The sequence below is a fragment of the Eubalaena glacialis genome, chromosome 5, assembly GCF_028564815.1.
Source record: "Eubalaena glacialis isolate mEubGla1 chromosome 5, mEubGla1.1.hap2.+ XY, whole genome shotgun sequence".
Classification (NCBI taxonomy): Eukaryota; Metazoa; Chordata; class Mammalia; order Artiodactyla; family Balaenidae; genus Eubalaena; species Eubalaena glacialis.
The window spans coordinates 53,746,255-53,769,409 of record NC_083720.1 but is presented as its reverse complement, the minus strand read 5'-3'; the positions used below and the strand labels follow the sequence as shown (position 1 = coordinate 53,769,409).

Sequence of the window (23,155 nt, the reverse complement as noted above, 5' to 3'; positions counted from 1 at the left end):
CTGTTTTAATGTCCTTATTCACACATTCTATCATCTGTGTCTTTTCAATCAGTTTTTTAAAAAATAAATTTATTTATTTTTATTTATTTATTATTTTTCGCTGTGTTGGGTCCTCGTTGCTGCGGGCGGGCTTTCTCTAGTTGCGGTGAGTGGGGGCTACTCTTTGTTGCGGTGCACGGGCTTCTCTTGTCACGGAGCACAGGCTCTAGAGCGTGTGGGCTTCAGTAGATGCAGCGCGTGGGCTCAGTAGTTGTGACTCGCAGGCTCTAGGCGCACGGGCTCAGTAGTTGTGGCACACGGGCTTAGTTGCTCCGCAGCATGTGGGATCCTCCTGGACCAGGGCTCGAACCCGTGTCCCCTGCATTGTCAGGCGGATTCTTAACCACTGTGCCACCAGGGAAGCCCCTCAATCAGTTTTGATTTACTGGTTTATTGCCTCTTATGAAGTGAATTTTCCTACTTCTTTGCATGCCTGGTAATTTTTAAATTAAATGCCAAATATTGTAAATTTTACCTTGTTGGGTGCTGGGTATATTTGTATTCCTATAGATATTCTTGAGCTCTCTTTTGGGATAGGGTTAAGTTACTTGGAAACCATTTGATCTTCAGTTTTGCTGTTAAGGTTTGTTAGGTGGGACCAGAGCACCATTGGTTTGAGGATTAATATTCTCCACTAATGAGGCAAACCCCTTTTGAATACTCTGCCTAATGCCCCATGAATTATGAGGTTTTACACTTTGACTGGTGGGAACAGGCACCATCCTGGCCCTGTGTGAGCTCAAGGGATTGTTCTAATACTTTTGGGTAGTTTATTTTTTCCTTGGCCTTGGGTACTTTCCTCACATGCATGCTCTGAGGAAAGCTCCCAGCTGGATAGTTGAAAAGGATTTGTTTGCAGATCCTTAGTTTCACTTCTCTGTGCATCATTCTCCTCTCCAGTACTCTGTCCTGCAAACTCCTGTTGCCTTGGCCTCCTTGGCCTCCTAGTTCCATTTCTTCAACTCAGGGAGACCATCAAATTTTTACTGGGTTTCCCCTTCCTATGTTGCATCATGGGACCTTTCTATAGGCAGTAAGTTGGGGCAATGTAAGGTTCACTGTCCTTAGTGTCTGATGTCCCACATGTCTTGAGACCTGTTGTTTTAGTTTGTTTTTTAGTTGTTTTAGGGAGAGAGTAAATATGATTCCAATTATTTCATTAACTGGCTGCTATAACAAAATACCATAGACTGGGAGGCTTAAACAACAGAAATTTATTTCTCACAGTTCTAGAGGCTGGAAAGTCAAAGATCAAGTTTCTGGCAAGGTAGACTTCATTCTAAGGCCTCTTCCCTTGGTTTGTGATGGCTAATATATCTTGGTGTGCCCACAGGACCTTTTCCTCCTTGTGCTGGAGAGAGGGCTCTGGTCTCTTCCTCCTCTTATAAAGACACTAATCCCATCAGGAGGCTCCACCCTCATGACTTCATCTAAACCTAATTACCTCCCACAGGTCCTACCTCCTAATACCATCCCATTCTGTGTTAGGGCTTCAACATATGAATTTGGGGGCAACACAAACAGTCAATAACAACCACCTTGGACATTAGTGGAAGTTTCCCCAAACTGTGCTTTAGGGAAGACTAAATCTGCAAGATGTTAATAGTCTGTGTACATACGACGTTGAAAAACCAAGGGCTAAGTAATCAGGTTGTTTATTGCAAGAGTTCTCAGAGTCTCTAATGGCAGTGTAAATCTCCAAAAGGAAGATATTGTACTACACATTTCCCGAATGTATTGATCATGAAATCCTAAAAATGGCAGAGATTTTGATGGGCCCTACTATTCAGGACTTGTTATTTTTGGTGTGACTATGTACCTATTAATTCTATACCTCTTGAGGAAAAGAACAGTTTCCTTTCTTCTTGGTAGTTAAAGTGTCATGTGAAATGTTTTATATGCATTATCTCATTTAATTTTCAGAGTGATCAGTCCTATTTGGTTCTAATTAGCATTTTATAGATGAAGAAATTAAGGCTTATAAAGTTTAGGTAATTTCACCAAGGTCACATAGCTAGCAAATGGTGGAGCTGGGCTTCAAGTTTATGTCTAATAGAGCATAAAAAAATATGGGGGGCTTCCTGGTGGCACAGTGGTTAAGAATCTGCCTGTCAATGCAGGGGACATGGGTTTGAGCCCTGGTCCGGGAAGATCCTACATGCCATGGAGCAACTAAGCCCGTGCGCCACAACTACTGAGCCTGCGCTCTAGAGCCCGCAAGCCACAACTACTGAGCCCACGTGACACAACTACTGAAGCCCGCGTGCCTAGAGCCTGTGCTCCACAACAAGAGAAGCCACTGCAATGAGAAGCCTGTGCACCGCAATGAAGAGTAGCCCCCGCTCGTCACAACTAGAGAAAGCCCGCGCGCAGCAACAAAGACCCAATGCAGCCAAAAATAAATAAAGTGAGGCCACTGACCTTGTCCTAGGGCTGAAGTCCTGGGTTGGCCTTCTGTCCAGGGGAGTTCTTGTCCCTCATACGGTGTCCCCTTACAACATTTGTGAACTTGGCCACCAGCCTGGCAACGTCAGAGCCCTGTCAGAGTTGGGGTCCTAGAGGCCTGTCCGCAGATCTAAATCTTTCTTCCCATACATTTATTCCGGTCTTTCCATTTTCTTTAGGCTCTCACACACGAGATGTTTAATTATTCAGCCACTTTTCTCCTACAATAAGGGGAGGAAGCCCATCAACACAAAAAATAGTATGCCCTTCTTTGAGGGTAAGGCACACAGTCCTTTGAAAGGTGAGAGAGTTTCTTCCTATACAGTCTTAACATTGACATTCTCATCCTTTCATTCATTCATTCATTCATTCATTTTTTCTCTCTCTCTCACATACACACATTGTCTCTCCATGAGTCAATCCATCGCTTGTTCAATGGGTGCAAATTAAATTGTAATTAGAGATAATTTGTTGCTTTCTATTTCATGAAAATTTGCAGTGATTCCATTTATAAAGAAAGGATCCTTTTGTCTGAGTAATTAAAATAATCTCTCCCCAAGCCATGAATAAGTTGAAACATGAATAGGCAAAAGCCGAAAGAGGGAGAGGAGAACCAAATTCACTGGATGGGGAAAAAAATAGCTAAGTCACCAAACTAGTGCAGTGCTGGCACAGAGACAACCACAACTCCTGCTGACTGAAGAAGCAGCTGACTATAATTAGACCATACCAACCCCAGGCTCCCTGAGGGAGCAGCTGCTCCACCACAGAAAACGGTCTGGAGCACAGCAATCATCTCTGAGAGGATTCCATTTATTCCTCTCTCCATCAGAATTCTAAGCTTCCCAGTCATCAATTACTTACCTAAACTTTCTTCCCTTATTTGGACCTAATTCCCACCCACCCTTCATTCCTCTCCCTAGTAATTTCCTCCCCCTTTGTCTCTTAAAATTCCTAATTCCCAATGTGGAATCAATGAACCCTTGTATTTTTCAACCCTTTCTCTGAAGACTGTATTCACCTCTTAACTGACAGTGGCTGTATCCTGGGGACATGGTTTCTATGCAGCCCTCTCAAATGGATTCTTTCTTTTCTCTCAGACCCAAAATGCTTCAGCATCAGCCCTACTCTTCAACGCCAGCTGGAGTTTTATCCCCCCTTCCCTCTTGCAAACCCCTTCTGCTCCTTTGAGGCTCACCGCATCCAATCGTACCACTCTTCTTCCTCCATGTTATAGTCACTAATTAGTAGCCTCTGGGTCTTTCTTCCTCATTCTCAGTAAAACTAACTCGCAATTCAGTTTTCTTCTTATCTCTACCCCTGTCATCCTTCTTGCTGATTTCAACATGTAGGCTGATGATTGATTAAGCCAATACTACAGACTCCTGGTTTCTTGACTTCCTCATATTTTCAATGATGTGTTCTACTACCCTACCTCAGCTATCCACCATGCCTTAGATCTCAGCATCAACAAAAATGGCACAATCTCCAAAATTTCAAATGCAAATATCTCATCCTGGCTACAAATATTATTCTTCCAAGCTACCTGCTAAAGCACCCTTTCTTCAAAAGTGCTTTCACTTTTTTGTTGTGACCTTTAATCCATCCACTTCTCTTTATTCATATAAGAGAATAAAAGCCCTCAATCACCAACCCCTCCTTATCCCTCATTTCTTCTTTTCTAGTTTATATTCCATGACCCATTGTTATAGTTTTTTCCTTGAAACCCTTAACTTCCTTGCCCTTCTTTTTTTTGGCCATGCCTTGCGGCATGCAGGATCTTATTTCTCCGACCAGGGATCAAACCAGTGCCCCCCTGCATTGGGAGGGTGGAGTCTTAATCACTGGACCGCCAGAGAAGTGCCCTCTTTGCCCTACTGAATGAAGTTTGGAGGTCCAATAAACAGCACCCTTCTTCCTGCCTGAGTTCTGAGTACTTGAGAGGTTAAAATGAAAATCTAGGTAAATAAAAGCAGATGAAGATGATGTATCTTCTTTCCTACTGATAAAGTTAATCCCTGGAATGTGACTTAATTTTGCAGCAAGGACAGGCTTTTCAAAAGTGTGTCTTGGGCTTATGTACTCAGTGATGACCTGAACAACTGTAGCCACCCCCTCAACCCACTTTCTCCCCATACCACGGGATCCAGACTTCTAAAGCTAGGGCATAGAGGAACAGTACAGAACATACGTTTGCTCTGGGCTGCTAGACCCTAAAAGAAAGGTGAGAGAAAGGGGTTGGCTTTCTTTACATGCCCACTCATTGATCCCAACCTCAACAATAATAGAATTCACTCCTCTCTATGGGAGGAGAGAGTGAGAAGCATTACACCAGTGAACTCCCTCCACATGGAGAGAAACATTACGACTTGGCAATGCATTTCCCCCAACACGTCTCTTCCTCCGTTACACTTGCCTTATAAAAGCCCAGCCTTTTGGGGTCTTTTCCCTGTCAGCACCAGAGCAATAGAAGGTGGTCTTCAAAATACTTTCACAAATGTTATCCTATTTGAATATTATAAAAACCACATGAGAGGAACTCGACAGGTAGAATCACCTATTTTTAGGTAAGAGAACTGAAGCAATGCGAATTTACTGTCATAGGTTACAGTCGATATGGTAAACACAATTTATCTGAGAGGAAGTAGGTTAGTTTCCTGCTGTTGCTGTAATAAATTACCACATATTTAGTGGCTTAAAATAACACAAATTGATTATGTTACAGTTCTAAGGTCAGAAGTCTGAAAATCAAGGTGTCAACAGGGCCAAGTTCCTCCCAGAAGCCCTAGGTGAGACTCCATTTCCTTGCCTTATGCATTCCTGCATTCCTTGGCTCATGGCCCCTTCCTCCATTTTCAAAATCAATAGCATAGCATCTTCAAACCCTTCTCTGACTCTGATACTCCTGCCTGCCTCCCTCTTTTCCTTATAAGGACCCTTGTCATTACATTGAACCCACCTGATAATCCAGGATAATAGCCCCATCTCAAATCCCTTATATTAATCACACAAACAACATGCCTTTTTGTCATGTAAGGTAACACATTCACAGGATTCAGGGATTGGGACATGAAAATCTTTGGGGAAACATTATTCTTCCTATCATAGGAGGGATAGCACCATTACTTCAAAAAAAGAGGTGTTAGTATTCTAGTTCCAGAAGAAGTAATGTATCTTACCACATATATTACTGAAAAAGCAAACATACAAATACATATAAACATGAGCACCCAGAATAGTACCTTGTTCAGAGTAAGCATTTAGTGTTTGTTGAATAAATACATGCATACCACATATCTAAGAAAAAAGTTTTAAGGGTAAAGAATAGTTGAAGTAATATAAAATAAGCACCCAATTAACATAACAAAGACATTAATACCTGAGGCCAATTGTTTAATTAAATGATCTGAAGAAGCGATTTGGATCATCAGCAAAATAAAACTTAACAAAGTTATCTTCACTTTGTACCAATATGTCTCCCCACCTCATTCTGAATCTGTCTCATTTCCTTCCACTGTTTTATCCCTAAACTGGCCAAACTAGTAAATGGACATATATTTAAAATATTTGTTGCACTTATTCAAGAAAGGAGTACATTTAATTTAAAATTAGGTGAGCTGCAGCACTTCTATATTCTACTGCAGGTTCCAGTCAGTGAATAAAGGAAGAAAAAGAAATAAAAGGCATATAGATTTGAAAAAAATGTAAAAGTGTCTTTATTTATAGGTGACACATTGTATATGTAGAAAATCCTAGGGCAGCTACAAAAAAGGGATACTAGAAGTAGTAGGTTTAGCAAGATCTCAGGGTACAAGGTCAATATAAAATAAGCAACTGTATTTCTATATATTAACAAACCACTGGAAATTGAAATTAAAAATACCATTTACAATAGCATAAGAAGTGAAATAATTAGGGGTAATTTTAACAAAATATGTGCAAGAACTCTACATGGAGAACCACAAAATATTGCTGAGTGAAACTAAACAAAACCTAAAGAAAATGAAGAGATAGTCCATGTTCATGGATTGGTAGATTCAATATTGTTAAGATATCAACTGTTCCCAAACCTATTTATAGGTTTAATGCTACCTCAATAAAAATAAAAATTGTAGCAGTTTTTTTTTTTTTGGTACAAATGGAAAAGCTGATTCTAAGAATTATTTAGAAATGCAAATAACTTAAAACAGCCAAAATAGTTTTGACATAGGTGAGCAAAATTAGAGTGCTTATACTACTTGATTTCAAGATTTACTCTAAAGCTACAAAAATCAAGACAGTGTGATATTGGAATAAGTATAGACATGAATCCATGGAGCAGAATAAAGAGTCCAGAAATAAACCCATAGATATATGATCAATTGAATTTATACAGAGGTGCTGACATAAAAGGATAGTTTTTTAGCAAATGGTGCTGGAACAATTGTACATCCATATGCAAAATGTGACCCTCAACCCTTAATTGGTACCATACACAAAAATTAACTAAAAAAAAAAAAGAATCAAAGGCCTAAATGTAAGAGCTAAAACTATAAAATTTCTAGAAACAAACATAGGAAAAAATTTTTGTAACCTTGAGTTATACAAAGATTTGTTAGATAGGAGACAAAAAGTATGAACCATAAAAAAATGGATAAACTGATTCAACAAAATTAAAACTTTTGCTCTTTAAAAGATAGTTAAAAATTAAAAGACAAGCCACAGGCTGAGAGAAAATTTTACAAACCAGAAGTGTAACCAGAATAAAGAATTCTTACAACTTCAGGTAACTGATTAAAAACGGGCAAAAGATTTAGACACTTTATAAAAGGATATGTATAAATGGCAAATTAGCATAAAAAGATGCTCAACATCATAAGTAACTAGGGAAATGCAAATTAAAACCACCTATTAGAATGACTAACATGATAATACCAAGTGTTGGTGAGGATCTGGAGCAACTGGAACTCTTACAAATTGCTAGTGGGAATGTAAACTGGTAGAACCACTTCAGAAAAGAGTTTGGAGGTTTCTTAGAAAGTTAAATTTATGCTTACATATGACTCAGCAATTCTACTCCTAGGTATTTACCCTAAAGAAATGAAGATATTCTACATGAAGGCTTGCGCACAAATGTTTATAGTGGCTGTATCCATAATACACGAAAACATGAGAACAACATGGATGCTTGTTAACAATGATGGGTAAACAAACTGTTTGAAATACTACTAAGTCATAAAAAGGAATGGAAAACTAATCACACAACATGGATGAATCTCAGAACATCATGCTGAGCAAAAGAAGTCAGACACAAAAGAGTACATCTGTATGATTCCATTTCCATGAAACTCCAGAAAAGACCAATGTAATATTTAGGGACAGAGCAGATCAATGGTTGTTTGGAATGAATGTGCATATGGAAGATCAAATGGGAAGGAGCATAAAGAGAATTGTTTCAGGTGATGGAAATGCTCCGTACCTTGACTGTGGTGGTGGTGATGTGGGTTTATACGTTTGTCAAACTTTATAGAACTGTATAATTTAAATGAATATATTTTATTGTACATAAATTATATCTTAATAAAGTTGACTTAAATGAAATAACTTGAGTGAGCTGAAGCGTGTACATTTTTTTCTCTCAAAATATTCTTCCTTTTTGGACTTCAACAGGCAACTCCACAAATCAACTTAGTAGGTAAAATAGCTGAGTGACACTGAACAAGTGAGTTATTACTCTGAACTGAGCAATTTTCCTCATCAGTAAAATGAGTGAATTAGATGACTTCATTTGTTCATTCAATAAGCATTGACTAAAGCTCACTATGGGCAAGAAATATGCCAGGTTCTAGAGATATAAAGCTGAAAAAGAAACCATTTTTGCCCTTAAGGAATCTGTCTAGTGGAAGACAAAGACAAGCTAACATATCATTAGGATACTGCTTATGTATATTTAGGGTATGAGGAGAATTCATAAGAGAAGCGATCTTCCCTGATGATGCAACACCTGAGTTGGGTTTTGAGGTACAAGTAAGAGTTAGGTAGAGAGGGAAGAGAAGGCATTCCAAGCAGAAGGTGCTGTATGGGCAAAGGGCCAAAGGAGAGAGAGACATACCATGTGTTTAAGGTACTGCTGGTTGCTTAGTATATCTGGAACACAGATTTCATCCTTGTGTCCTGACTGAAAAAAAGTTTTAAAAGATTCCGCTAGTTTAACCAGTGTGTAGATAGGGGTCCTGTACCAAAGAATGATATCCATGTTGTAGAGGATCACCTAAAAGGTAAAATAACTATACCTTCAGTTAGGATCCTTTCTATTGCAAAGAGAATCTTTTGGCTCATGTAACAAAACAGTCCAGGGGTAGACTGATGGAGTGTGACCTGGGAATTAACAAGGTCAACAGAGCAGCTTCTCGCTTTTTGCATTCCTAGGCTGCAGCAGCTCCAGACCCTATATCCTCTCTTGTTCATATCCAGCTTCCTTGAAAGATTAAACCAAAGCCTCATAATCAAGTTTCATTGATTTTGCACAGTCTTAGGTATTGCACGGATCCTGAAACAATCCTTGTGGCCAGAGAGATAGTACATAATGATGGCTTGGCCAGGACCCAGAGGTCCTGGAGGTGAGAGTCAGCCTCATCTGAAGTGCATGGAGGAGGGGTAGATCTCCAAATAAAAATTAGAGCCTTTGCAGAAGAAGGGAGACTATAGATACTTAGGAAGAATTATATTTTAAGAAAAACATAATTGTTGAACAGATTCCAACAATTTTTAGAACAAGTCCGGGGGTACAAACACACATGGACAAATTTCTTCTTTCATCTTCCACTCCTAGGACTAGTCAATGAAAATTGACTTCAGAACAAAGTGATGTGAGACTCAATACATATACAAAAACTATCACTCAATATTCTAAGCACCATATTAGTAAATGAGCAGTTTTCTGACAACAAAGAGAAGGGTGTCATTAATTCTAATTTATAGGCTCCAGGGTATCTTACAGTAGAGGAGAGTTTTTTAGTGGGGCCTTGAAAAATGGAGGTCCTTCTGGCAGAGATAAAGTACAAGGCCATAGCTGGTTGAGGATGAGCACGTAATTTGGTGAGGATGAAGCACAGGATCACAGATCAGTGTGAGAGAACAGGAATGGAAAGATCAAGCTGTGGTGAATTTCCCCCAGTCTGCTACAGAGCCTGGACTTTATCCTTTAAGCAATGTGGTATTGTTTAATTTTTAAGCATGTAAGTGACACAATCGAACCTGTATTTAGAGAGCTGTAAGAACAGATTAGATACTTCCTGAGACAAGGAAGAAGATAAGTATAGGGGAATAAAGCTAAGTTGTGAAGTGGAAGCCTGAGGGAGTTCAAGCCTAATGGTCTCTATTTTCTCTATGAAATAGGCAGAGAGAGTACCTGCAGAGTGTAAGGGGGTGCTATGCATTTAAGATACACTGAAAATTTCAATTAGCCAGAAGGCTGCATTACCAAAACATTCTGATCTAAAAGATTGTTCAATAAACTCTTCCACAATATAAGATAATACATATTACATACATACATAGTGAGTGAATTGAAATCCAGAAGAGCCAAATGCCATTCGTCTATTAGGCTATTTCACCATCAGTAAGAATGCCACAGGTAGAATAATGATCACTGGTCACTCAGATCATTGTGATCACTGGCAGAGCCTATGTGAGGGGCTGCCAGGGGTTGGTAGGAGATGGCGTGGGAGAATGCTGGAGGGAGGAGGCCAAGAGAAGTAGTGTGAGGAGGGTAGTTAGAGATGGAGTGGGCAAGGCAACCTGACTGCCCTCAATGCAGTATTTTAACAAGCAGCCAAGAGCAGCATGTGGCTGAGAGGGGTTTGTGACAGCAGCGAAATGTGTGGCAGCCCACCAGGTTTGGCTTTGGGATTCAGATTCAGAATGACTGGCTAGAGCCACCTGTTCCAAATTAAAGGATCTGCTACGCCATGGTCCATTCATTTTCTTATAGATATAGATGAAGTCTCAAATTATCAAATAAAGTCATGCAAATGCTAATGAAGTTGGACAATCTTCACATATTATCTTCTACCACTTGATCTTAAAATGTCATATTTAAAATTAATTACTGGGACCTCCCTGGTGGCGCAGTGGTTAAGAATACACCTGCCAGTGCAGGGGACACGGGTTCGATCCCTGGTCCAGGAAGATCCCACATGCCGCGGAGCAACTAAGCCTGGGCACCACAACTACTGAGCCTGCGCTCTACAGCCCGCGAGCCACAACTACTGAAGCCTGCGTACCTAGAGCCCGTGCTCTGCAACAAGAGAAGCCACCGCAATGAGAAGCCCGCGCACCGCAACTAGAGAAAGCCCACGCTCAGCCACGAAGACCCAATGCAGCCAAAAAATCAATAAATAAAACAAAATAAAATTAATTACTGACAACCTCTTATATTTGCTTGGTGCTTTGTAGTTAAAAAAAAAATCACTTTCAAATGTATTTTCTCATTTGGTCTTACTCAACCCTGTAAGGTAAACAGAGCAAATACAAAACTTTCCTGCTGCCTGTCCTCTCCCCCGCATACCCCGCCCAAATTACAGATAAGAGAGATTAGATTATCTGGGGACTTCAAGCTAGGACAAGAACTCCTCCAGTTTAATGTTTCTCCTACTAGATTACTACATTGCTACTTTTAAAAAAGCTTATGAATATTCGCCTAAAGAAAAAAGCCAAAGGTGGGTGTATCTGAACACATTTGACCTTAATCATTTAAAACTCTCTCTCTTCCTAACAATCATGCTATGGGTATATGCTTATCCCTGTGATGAATGTGCATTTGTATACACAGAATGGCAAAGCGTATGATTATAATTGTATCGCCTTCAAAAGCAATAACATGGAGTTTATTAAGAATCAATCACTGAATAAATGATTATTTAGTCCTCAATAAGTCAACAAGTACCTGATGAATAAAAGCATTTATATAGATTTTCAAATTAACAACTAGTAGTTATATAAAATTCCACCACACTTGCAGTCTTGTGCTAAACCTCATACATTTCCTAAAAATATACCCTCTAAGTAAAAGACTCGGGAAATAGATTTTGATAAAACTTAATACAATTCTAAGCATTCAGTAAGACTATCAATCTATTGATTCAGAATTTTATTGACGTGATCAGCATCTTGAATTTGAGTATAAAATTGAAAGACAATGAGTTTTGGACTTTTTTTTCACATTCTATCATTCTGCATTATAGAAATGCTAGGTCTCTAAGAAGCAAAATAAAATAAGACCCTCCACTTACAATAAGGACCAAAATAAGATTGATGCCTTGCATAATGTCTTCAGTTCTAGAATGAATGTATAATACCTACTTCTGGTCTTGCTAAGCTGCTCTGCCCTAGAAGTAAATCTCATTAAACCAAGCTTCAGTAAAAGTGCATATGGTTTTGATTTTTCATTCCCTTCATTGAGTCCTTGGGTGTCCTCTTTGTATACTTCCAAAGTAATGGAATCTGGCAACAGATCTCAGCAGTGTCAAGTCTTCTAACTAAGAGATGGAAGGTTGAGAAATTTAAAGGGATCATTCTATTGTTTTCTTTTTTCAGAAAGTGATGAATAAAACACTGTCAGGTGGAGACAACTGTATTTGACCTTCCCCAATAGAGGGAGAAATAAAATGGAGAGGGATCTAGAAGATCTCTGATGAGAGAAAAGTTGTTAAAAACACCAAAGTACATTTGAATTCCTACTTAAAAGCATTATCTTTTTCAAGTCTTCCCACATCCTACCCCACCCCTGGCTTTGAGTGAAAAGCAATTTATAAGACAAAATGATTCATTATCTAGAGATAAATTTACAAACTGACATAAGAGAACTGTCCCAGAGGCTACATTACCTATTCAAGTTTATTACAGTATCTTTAGTTCTTATTGCGTATATTGTTACATGCCTTTTACAAGCCAGGGTTATCTATGCTATGTATGCTCAATTTAGCAGAAGTTATATCTATTGTTTCTCTCTTGAAAATCAGCAGCATGCAATGCAGTATGTGGTGTGCAGAGTTATTGTTTCAAAAAGTGAAAAACTACTTAGGTTTAACTGAGGAGGAACATGATCTTTATTGGCTTATATGCAAAGTTTAATTTTGGTTTTATGCAGAGTTTGCATAGTTCATGATTACTTTCTAATGAAAAACTAGATGTGTTGTTAGTGACCTTGAAGAAGATCAAGTGACAGTAGCAAACAGAAAAATTTGAAGAAGAGGCATAACTCTTAAAGTAGAAAGGTCAGCAAGAACTGCCTGAAACAAAAAAACAAAAGGAATGATTAATATGGGCATTCTGATCAGCAAAGTGAAGCCTATGAAATAAACACAGAAACACCTTTACAATGTAATTCTGATATCAACACACTCTAAGTTCTTCAGACTGGTCGCAAATCTCTGTACTGAAGCTACAACCTTCTTTCTCTTTTCTGAACATCTTAATGTTAGAACATGTGCAAAATACTCAAATGTGCAGTAGAAAATAATCTGGACTTTAGCCTTGAGCCTTCTTCAAATATACAAGGTAGCATGAGTTTATAAGAGGTCTAACATTTCAACTTGCTTCTATAAATAAACGTACATTATGAACCCTAGTCCCGTTATACTAAGGAGTAACTGACTTAAGGAAATCACTTTAAGATGGAACTAATGCTTACTCAGTTGCAAGATGCATAAACATCCTCTTCCCTTTAAACAAAGAATGTAGGCAGCTATTTTAAGGATAAAATTTACATTTCTATGAGAGATAACAAATAGAGTAATATTGTAAGCCACTATTTAATTGAACCATGCTTCAGGTGTAAGATATACTACTGAAAAGAAAGGAGCTTTAAATAATTAACTAACTCACAACTAAAAATAACCAAAAAGCCCATGTATCTTTACTATATCATCCAAACACATGCTCTTTAATTCTTTCAACTAGTTTGTCTTTGTTCTATGAGCATAACACATGGATGTGAACAATTATAAGAAAATGCAACATAAGCCCCAATAGTTTCTATTAAAACTACTAGGTATCTTGTTTCCTGTAACGGTTATAGTGGTTTCCCATAATAATCTTGTTTATGACTCCTTCACAAGAACATTGTTTGCAAGTAATTAAGGAATTCTGAATACTTAATATTACTTAGCTCAAAACTTATGGGTTTTACCCAACTTAAAAAATTAGGCTGCGAGTAATGTGTGTCCTATGCATCTGACACTAAAGTGGCCGAGCCTGGCAATCTCTCAGGAACTATTTCCATCCCATCTGAGTGAAACTTATCCTTACTTCAGCTGCAGCCAGTGATGTCACCTCCATCAGGTTCACTGCTCGGAAAGCAAACACAGCAGCTGCCAGGACTGGAAAAGAATGCACACTATTTCAACTGCTGGTCTACTCATCAGCCAGACAATTTTACTGCTATGCCCACAACCCACTGTGAGGGCTCAGAATTAGTGCTTCACAACTGCATCCTGCATTCTGAGTTAAGGCCTTGTGATGAATGGAAATTGTTTCCTCTGGAGAACAGTGGCTTGACGGCACAGTTTTGGGAAAAAGGGAAATTTTAGTGGTTTTAAAAAAGCCATTTTATAAATTGTTTCATACCTATAACTTCAATTGTAACAATTTTTTTTAAAAATTTTTATTCTTGGCTGTGTTGGGTCTTCGTTTCTGTGCAAGGGCCTTCTCCAGTTGCGGCAAGTGGGGGCCACTCTTCATTGCGGTGCGCAGGTCTCTCATTATCGCGGCCTCTCTTGTTGCGGAGCACAGGCTCCAGACGCGCAGGCTCAGTAGTTGTGGCTCAGGGGCCTAGTTGCTCCGCGACATGTGGGATCTTCCCAGACCAGGGCCCGAACCCGTGTCCCCTGCATTAGCAGGCAGATTCTCAACCACTGCGCCACCAGGGAAGCCCTTCAATTGTAACAATTTTTAAATGGCATGAAGATCTAATGACTATCTTATAAATAAAGATGTATTTTGATGCAGGTGTTTCTTACTGATGCAATGGAGAGGCTTCTGAAAAGTTATATGCAGACTGAATTTTTAAATATATCAGATGATGTTTCATATGTACCAAGGAGGTATCCTGATAAAAATGTGGCAATAAAGTCTTTCCTTAAAAATATTTTTATACTGTTCTGTTATATTTATATTTTTATACTCAGCATTGACTTTCTTAGAGTGTCATAAATGGATACGTCTGTGGGGCGGGCTACTGTGGGATTGATCCTGACATTTACATTAATGTTGGCCACAGAAAAAGAAGTTGAAACTTTGAAAAGAAAATAAACCAAACCATTATAGAACATCTTGAAGGTCAATAATATATACTGAGTAGAAAACATTTGGATTTTTGTTCCCATTAATCATCTGCATATGAAAAGAGAGTAATGCTGACATGCATTATGTCTTATTATATAATCTACCATAAAACTTTGTGAAAGTGAATGAGTCATCATGAACAATGGAAGGACCATGTAATAGGTTCAGGCAACTCTGATAAGGAAACGGGAGTGCCTGGAGGTGACTCTTGACTTCTCCCCATTTTTTTTCATCACCAGTAGTGGTAGTACATTCCCTACCCAACAAGTCCTTAAAGTTTAGGAAATGAATGGTAAGGAATCTTTAAAATTATTTGGAAGACTGTTTCCTAAGTACATTGCATAGATAATGCAAATGTTTTTTTAAAATACATTTTTACTATGGAAGTAATAATAATGATAATAGCAGTTAATTCTCATACCAAAAATGAGTTAAGTACTATTGTTAGCCCCATTTTACTAATGTAGAAACTAAGGCACTGTGAGTTTGGATGACATATTCAGAGTCACACAGGTAGACAATAGTAGAGTGACTACTCAACTCTGGCCCTAGAGCTCAAGCATTGAACCACTATGTGATGACATTTTTGAGACTGAAGGTAAGCAGTAATGACTCATCCCTGATATAGAAATCTGTGTGCTTTCCTAAGAATCGCCTTCTCTTCTGTCCCTCAGAATGGTTTTCCCCTGGGATAAACCATAATGGAAAAGAATATAAAAAAGACTGTATATACATGTATAACTGAGTCACTTTGCTGTACAGCAGAAATTAACCCAACATTGTAAATCAAGTATACTTCAATTAAAAAAAAAAAAAAGAATGGTTTTCCAGAGATGGCCTAAAGGATGATGCATGGTGGTCCTGGGCTCTGGACCACCTGATAGGGGTCATGCCTATGGAGTAGAAGTCAGGATCCAGGTCTCTTAATTTCCCCAGATAGAGGCAGAGTGACTGGGAAGCACAGGCATTTTTCGAGGGGACAACAGATTTTGGACAGTTTGTCAAAAAAAGCATTAGAACTAGTTAGGAAAATTCTGGGAGAAAAAAAGATGGTAGTGGTAAAACAAAATTTAAAAAGTCATCAGCTGGGATTATTTAATATGTAACAAGGGATATAAGAGACCTGGGGCAAAGAATTTACCCTTTAATTGAAATGGAGAAAACTTAAGTACCTAAAGTCCCTCAGCTTCCATTTTTACAAGAATATCAAAGAAAACCATTTCTGTGGACCAAAAACTTCTTTATAGTTTTCTAATATCTGGAATCATATTTGAAAATGGAGACTTTTTAGGAAATGTCTCCATTAAGGGTTGTGGTCACTATTTCCTTTTTTGAGTATAATTTAATGGAGTTGGTGAAAGCTTGACAGGATGGTCAAATTTTCCGCTGTAGCAGGAAAGAGTTTTACATGGTGGGAAATACATAGTTTTTCCAAAGGTAGATAAGAGGGGGAATAAAAGAGTAGTTACTAATTGACTTCAGCATCCAAAATGCTTATGTGCTCACAACCTTTATTTATCTTGGTGTCACATCACAGAAGTTACTTTCCGTCTGCTTCATGATTGCTTTGCCCAGTCCTTCCTCAGAGCAGGTTTATTTGCCAAGGAGAAAAGGTCTATACTTTGGGATATTTTCTTTTCTTTTTTTAATTAAAAAAAATTTTTTTAAGTTTTGGCTGTGTTGGGTCTTCATTGCTGAGCGTGGGCTTTCTCTAGTTGCAGCGAGCTGGGGCTACTCTTTGTTGCAGTGCGCAGGCTTCTCATTGTGGTGGCTTCTCTTCTTGCGGAGCATGGGCTCTAGGCACGCGGGCTTCAGTAGTTGTGGCTCGCGGGCTCTAGAATGCAGACTCAGTAGTTGTGGCCCATGGGCTTAGTTGCTCCGCGGCATGTGGGATCTTCCTGGACCAGGGCTCGAACCCGTGTCCCCTGCATTGGCAGGTGGATTCTTAACCACTGCGCCACCAGGGAAGTCCTGGGATATTTTCAACTGAAGTCATGCTTCATATGAAATACAGAAACTCAAATATTTACTTTTGGTCTTTTAAACTGTTCTCATTAATTTTAAGCAACTCTATCATGAACATTAAGACACCTATGCTTTAAACTGTTCTTCAAAAGGCCCTAATTAGTTCACAATTGAAACCAGTAATATTTACTAAAATATTTCTAAAGACTATATAAGCTCAGTAGAGCAAAAAAGGTGGTCGCAAAATATTCAGACCAAAAAATGTATAAAATAATCAAAACTAACTTATATACCCATCTACATGCAATTACCTACCTATGGCTCTTTATCTGAATTCCATGGTAGGAATTCCCATTAGTCTAATTCCATTTCTAGATGTTCTACAATTCTTCTCTGTTGATTTTTTAAAAACACTCAGAGAAAGTGAATGGATGCAATAGTGTGAACTGCATTTCTACCTATACATCAATAACTTTTTAATTAATGTATTAAGCTTACAGCAGAGTACGTGGCTTAGAGCAAATGCAGCATTCAACATTCATTTCTCTTTCACTTCAGTTTGCTGAGGGGTGATAAGTCACAGAATGGGAGACTTTAAATTGGAAGACGCTTTGAAGGTCTTCCAATTCAACATTTCTTTCATGATAGAAAACCTCTTAACCCTTCAGATGACAGTTAAAAAGCCCATTCTACTTTTGGAAAGTCCTAATTATTAGAAAGTACTTTCTAATACTGAGCCCATTTCTTTAACATGCTCTAATGTTTTTTGAAATGATACAAAAAGCTACATACAATACTCTTCAAAATTTATGCCCTACCCAGAAGAGTTATTTGGTAGAAAATCTAAAATCCTGTTACCTGAGAAATGGTAGCAAAAAACAAGACTACTTAGCCTGGAAAATAGAAGACTTTGAGGAAAGGAGGGGGTGAGAGAGTAGAAAAAACATGATGATGATCCTGATTTAACAGTAGTACATTTTAACAAGTTATATTATCCAGGGACGTCCCTGGCGGTCTAGTGGTTAAGACTCCGCGCTTCCACTGCAGGGGGTGCAGGTTTGATCCGTGGTGGGGGAACTAAGATCCCACATGCCATGCAACGTGGCAAAAAAAAAAAAAAAAGTTATATTATCCAGAAATGAAATGGGCTACTTGGTAAGACAGGGATTATCCAACACTGAATGTTCAAACACAGGATAAGGACTGCCTGTCAGAAATATTTAAAAGAAGTTATACCTGATGACCTCTAGGATTCCCGTCTGTCTCTAGATTGTATGTATCACTGCCATTCAGCCAAAAGAGGTGATGGCAGACCATTTTTTCCTAACTCATATTTGTATGGGCTTTAAAAACAACTGAGATAGAAGGATACTGGGAGTTGTTAAAAACCCCAGTAAATGATATCTCTCATTATACCAGGGGCAACATTTATCTTCACGGCACTTTATTATTACCTCAATTTTCCTTTTCAAAATGCCACTTAATTACTCGAACTCTCAGCATTCAAAAATATGTTAATATGGTACCTAGAGAATCTTCTGCAAGAAAAGGGTCATCAATTAAGCATTATTTCCAAATGGCCCAGAGAGGTGTCTTTACAATGCTATCACTGGGTAAAGATTAAATAATTTGTTCAATATCACAAAACTGGAGAAGGTTGGAACCAGCACTCTGCCAACTTCTCTGCTCTCCATCCATGTGAAAACCCTGTAATACTTATTTGAATTCCCTGATAATTTCAATGATAAAAATAATTGAGTCTATTTTACACACAGAGAAGCAAAATAATATAATAAGAAATCTGTGCCCTATGTGTTATCACACAGTTGCCCTCTGTGTATATCTGTTGTAAGAACTTAATTATTAAATAAGAGATGGATTTGTGGCTTTCTGAAAAAAAGATGAATTTCTTTTTGTCTTAAGAGAATATGTAAAAGGGGAAACTCAGTTACCAGGGCAGGAGTCAGAGACTGTTAGCAACAAGGAAAAGGTTTTGAGTTCAGTATAAACTGAAGTCCAGAAGAGCTGAGATTTCAACTATGCAGGGAGGCTCAGTCTCAGTTTGGATTTTAGGTAGTAAAAAGGGCACAGAACAGAACACTAAGGTAGTCAGAGGAGTCAGGAAAAGAACAGAAGTATACCTACACTCTGCTGTGCAAACCTCACAGGTGCTGAGACCGTAAGCCCTGGCTGGACTAAAAGCAGGGGAGGGGAGCTGGACATTCCTAGAAGCGACGAAAAAAGACTAGGAATAGACGTGATGGGCAGTTATGCAAACGTATTTAGATTGCAGAATCTCAGTGCTTGTCTTCTAAGGCAGATAAATCTACTAAATGTTCATGAATTAGAAATGACAGACAACTGTAGACTCAAATTCCAATTACAGATGGTGAATGTTAGAAAGGAAAGGGGCTTTACTATAGAAAGAGCATGTGTTTTACAAACAAGCACTTACTCTTACCAGCAAGAATTTCCAGAGAGTTGTACCCTAGGATTCTATCCCACAAAAGTAAGAGTTGATCTGTAGCTAAGTATCCAGAGAAAGCTCGAACCATCCATTTAAATGATATGCGAAGTCTGTAAGCAAAGAAAAAAAAGAAATTTTACCAGTGGAATTTTTTCTCGTGAAAAAGCAATATCAGAAGAACTCAACCAGTTCCATTATTAGGTAAATCCTCTGTGGGTCTGAAAAATCACATGGGCATTTAAAACTCAAGCACTCTACATATATACAATGGAATACTACTCAGCCATAAAAAAGAATGAAATAATGCCATTTGCAGCAACATGGATGGACCTAGAGATTATCATACTAAGTGAAGGAAGTCAGAAAGAGAAAGACAAATACCACATGAAATCACCTATATGTGGAATCTAAAATATGACACAAATGAACTTATCTATGAAACAGAAACAGGCTCACAGACATAGAAAACAGACTTGTGGTTGCCAAGGGGGAGGGGGGAGGGATAGATGGGGAGTTTGGGATTAGCAGATGCAAACTATTATGGTATTGAATGGATAAACAACAAGGTCCTACAGGTGTAGGTCCTACTGTTCCTACAGGGAACTGTATTCAATATCCTGTGATAAACCATAATGGAAAGAATATGAAAAAGAATGTATATATACGTATAACTGAAACACTGCTGTGATTAACACAACATTGTAAATCAACTATACTTCAATAAAATAAATTAAGAAAAACCTCAAGTACTCTATTAAAAGCTGTAAAAAGTGCAATGGTGAGAAACCATGAGTCCTCAAATTAGTGGTCTCAAAAGCATTAAGAGAAAGAATTATATTCCTGGGTCCTACTTTATGTTATAGTTCATTCTTTAGAAAACTCACTTCTACATTCTGTTTTTCAGGGTGTGTACTAATTAGCTATCAATGAGGTGATCTTATATTGGATCTTAACAGTTCCAGGCAAACCAAGAACATTTGAATTTTTATTCAAGATACTTGAAAGAGCTCGATAGCTGCATATTTTTCCAATTCAATAAATTATATTCCTACATTTCACTCAAATGGCTACAAAGGATGAAAAAAGACAAAGAAAACTAGTTTTTAAGCTATAGGGGGACTTCCATGGTGGCACAGTGGGTAAGAATCCGCCTGCCAATGCAGGGGACACAGGTTCGATCCCTGGTCTGGGAAGATCCCACATGCCATGGAGCAGCTAAGCCCATGTGTCAAACCACTGAGCCTGCACTTTAGAGCCTGCGAGCCACAACTATTGAGCCCATGCACCTAGAGCCCGTGCTCTGCAACAAGAGAAGCCACCGCAAGGAGGAGCCCGCGCACCGCAACGAAGAGTAGCTCCTGCTCGCTGCAACTAGAGAAAGCCCGTGCACAGCAACAAAGACCCAACGCAGCTAAAAATAAAAAATTAAATTAAATCTTAAAAAAAAAAAGCTATAAGGGACCTTAGAAATAGATCTCTGATTTGAAACCCTTAGTTTTATAGAGGAGGTCATCAGAACTCTGAAAAATTAACCAGAAAATTCAATTAAATTCCATTTTGAAAAAAAAAAAAAAAAAAAAAGTCCTAAGAAGTATGAGATCCTACTGTTTCATAAATAGGTTATGTTACAATAACAATTTATCTCTAGAATCAGGAAACAAACTCTTTGGCTTTGGTGCCTGAAGAGATAAAATAGTCTCTCAATTTCTGTACTATCTATTGGCAATTAAACATCACTTGACTGCCCCTGAGAGGTTCTAGCCAAATTCTTTGTTAAAATTGTTATACAGATAAATACCTGTACTTTTTCTTAAAAGAGAAAATGGGATTGAGAGGTTGCCTTTGTTGGTGTCATATTAATTTTCTTAAGACTGAAAAAGGACCCCCAAGTTTCAGAAATTCCTCAATACTAGATAACTATTGTTCTAATATAACAAAGTACATGTAGGCAGTAGTATTGATAAATCAAGATTTTTGGTTGGTTTTAGAATATCTGTTTATAGATGCCAAAGAAACTTTTAGCCACCGATTATTTTAAATTTAAATAATTCACTAACTTTTAAGTCTATATTATTAACTTCAACTAGTTTCATTTTACTGGATCTCTCAGTGTCTTATTAGAACAACAGCACCACACATCATGCCTCCTGCTCCCTAGTATACAGATTCAATTTCTTAGAAATAAAGTTTATTGAGGTATAATTTATGTATAGTAGAATTTGCCCTTATTAATGCACAATTCTGAGTTTTGTTAAGAACCAAATGGAAATTTTAGAACTGATAAATACAAAAACAACAAAAACAATAACAACAACAACAACAAAACAACCCTCACTGGATGGATCCAATAGCAAAATGGAAATAACCATTGAGAGAGCCAGTGAATTTAAATATAAATCAATAGAAAGTATCCAGTCTGAACTACAGAGTAAAAAGGATTGAAAACAAAATGAACAGAGCTTCAGGAAGCTGTGAGATAAGACTAAAAGTTTTAATATTTGTGTCCCAGAAGAAAAGGATAATGAGTGTGGTGCAGAAAAAAATATTTGAAGAAATAATTGTTGAAAACTTCCTAAATTTGGCAAAAGAAATAAGTCTCAAATTGAAGATGTTAAGCAAACCCTAAACAGGATAAACCCAAGAAATCCATGTCCAGATACATCATAATCAAACTGCTAAGATCTAAAGACAAAGATCTTGACAGCAGCCACAGAAAAACAATAATTGATATTATTTCTTCCCGACATGTTTTGTAGAATTTGCCCATGAAACCCTCCAGGCCTGGAGTTTATTTGAAAGTAGAAGGTGATAAATTAAAGATGTATATTGTAAATCCTAGGGCACTGTTATAGACTGAATGCTTGTGTCCCCACTCCCACCCCCAAATTCATATATTGAAATTACCCTCAGTGTGATGGTATCAGGAAAGAGGTGTGTGGCCTTTGGAAGTTAATTAGGATTAGATAAAGTTATGAAGGTAGGTCCTCATGTTTGGGATTAGTGCCTTCATAAGAGTCATGTGAGAGCTTCTTTTTCCTCTCTGCTGTCCATCATGTGAGGATACAATGAGAAGCAGTCTGCAACTTAGAAGAAGGTCCTCTCTGGAACTCAACCATTCTAGCAACCTGATCTTAGACTTCCAGTCTCCAAAACTGTGAGAAATAAATTTCTGTTCTTTATAAGCCATACAGTTTATGGTAATTTGTTATAGCAGACTGAACTAAGACAGACACTTATCAAAAAATATTTTTAGAAAGGTATAAATAATAATCCAATACTGGAGATAAAATGGAGTAAAAAATTATTCAGTTCAAAAGTAGGCAGGAGGGGAACTTCCCTGGTGGTCCAGTGGTAAAGAATCCACCTTACAATGCAGGGGACACAGGTTTGATCCCTGGTCAAGGAACTAAGATCCCACATGCTGTGGGGCAACTAAGTCCACGTGCTACAACTACTGAGCTCATGTGCCTCAACTAGAGCCCACGTGCCACAAACTACAGAGCCCACACGCTCTGGAACCTGCGTGCCACAACTACAGAGCCCACCTGCCCTGGAGCCTGCGCGCCACAACTAGAGAAGAGAAAACCCGCACGCCACGACTAGAGAGAAGCCCGCATGCTGCAATGAAAGATCCTGTATGCCTTGACGAAGATCCCGTGTGCCGCAACTAAGACCCAATGCAGGCAAAAATAAAGAAAATAAATAAATAAATAAATAATAAATAAATTAAAAACAAACAAACAAAAGTAGGCAGGGGGGACTTCCTTGGTGGTCTAGTAGTTGAGAATCCGCCTTTCAATGCAGGGGACGTGGGTTTGATCCCTGGTCAGGGAACTAAGATCTCACATGCCACGGGGCAACTAAATCCCCACGCCACAACTAGAGAGAAGGCTGCATGCTGCAATGAAAGATCCC

At 38.4% G+C, this 23,155-nt stretch overlaps 1 protein-coding gene across 3 annotated transcripts in view; it reads right to left on the bottom strand.

The window, feature by feature from the left end:
- Positions 1-2,506: 2,506 nt before the first annotated feature.
- Positions 2,507-23,155, bottom strand: part of TBC1D19 (TBC1 domain family member 19) — a 170,429-nt gene continuing 149,780 nt past the window's right edge. For 2 of the 3 annotated variants that reach the window (XM_061191297.1, XM_061191299.1), the window contains 3 exons: positions 19,235-19,350; positions 13,774-13,844; positions 12,586-12,755 (listed from right to left, as the gene is read on the bottom strand). In XM_061191297.1, coding sequence (XP_061047280.1) covers positions 12,681-12,755; positions 13,774-13,844; positions 19,235-19,350 — 262 coding nt within the window. In that variant the 3' untranslated portion in view covers positions 12,586-12,680. Of the gene's footprint in view, positions 2,706-12,585; positions 12,756-13,773; positions 13,845-19,234; positions 19,351-23,155 lie in introns of those variants that run through there. The other variant, XM_061191298.1, reaches the window with a different exon arrangement.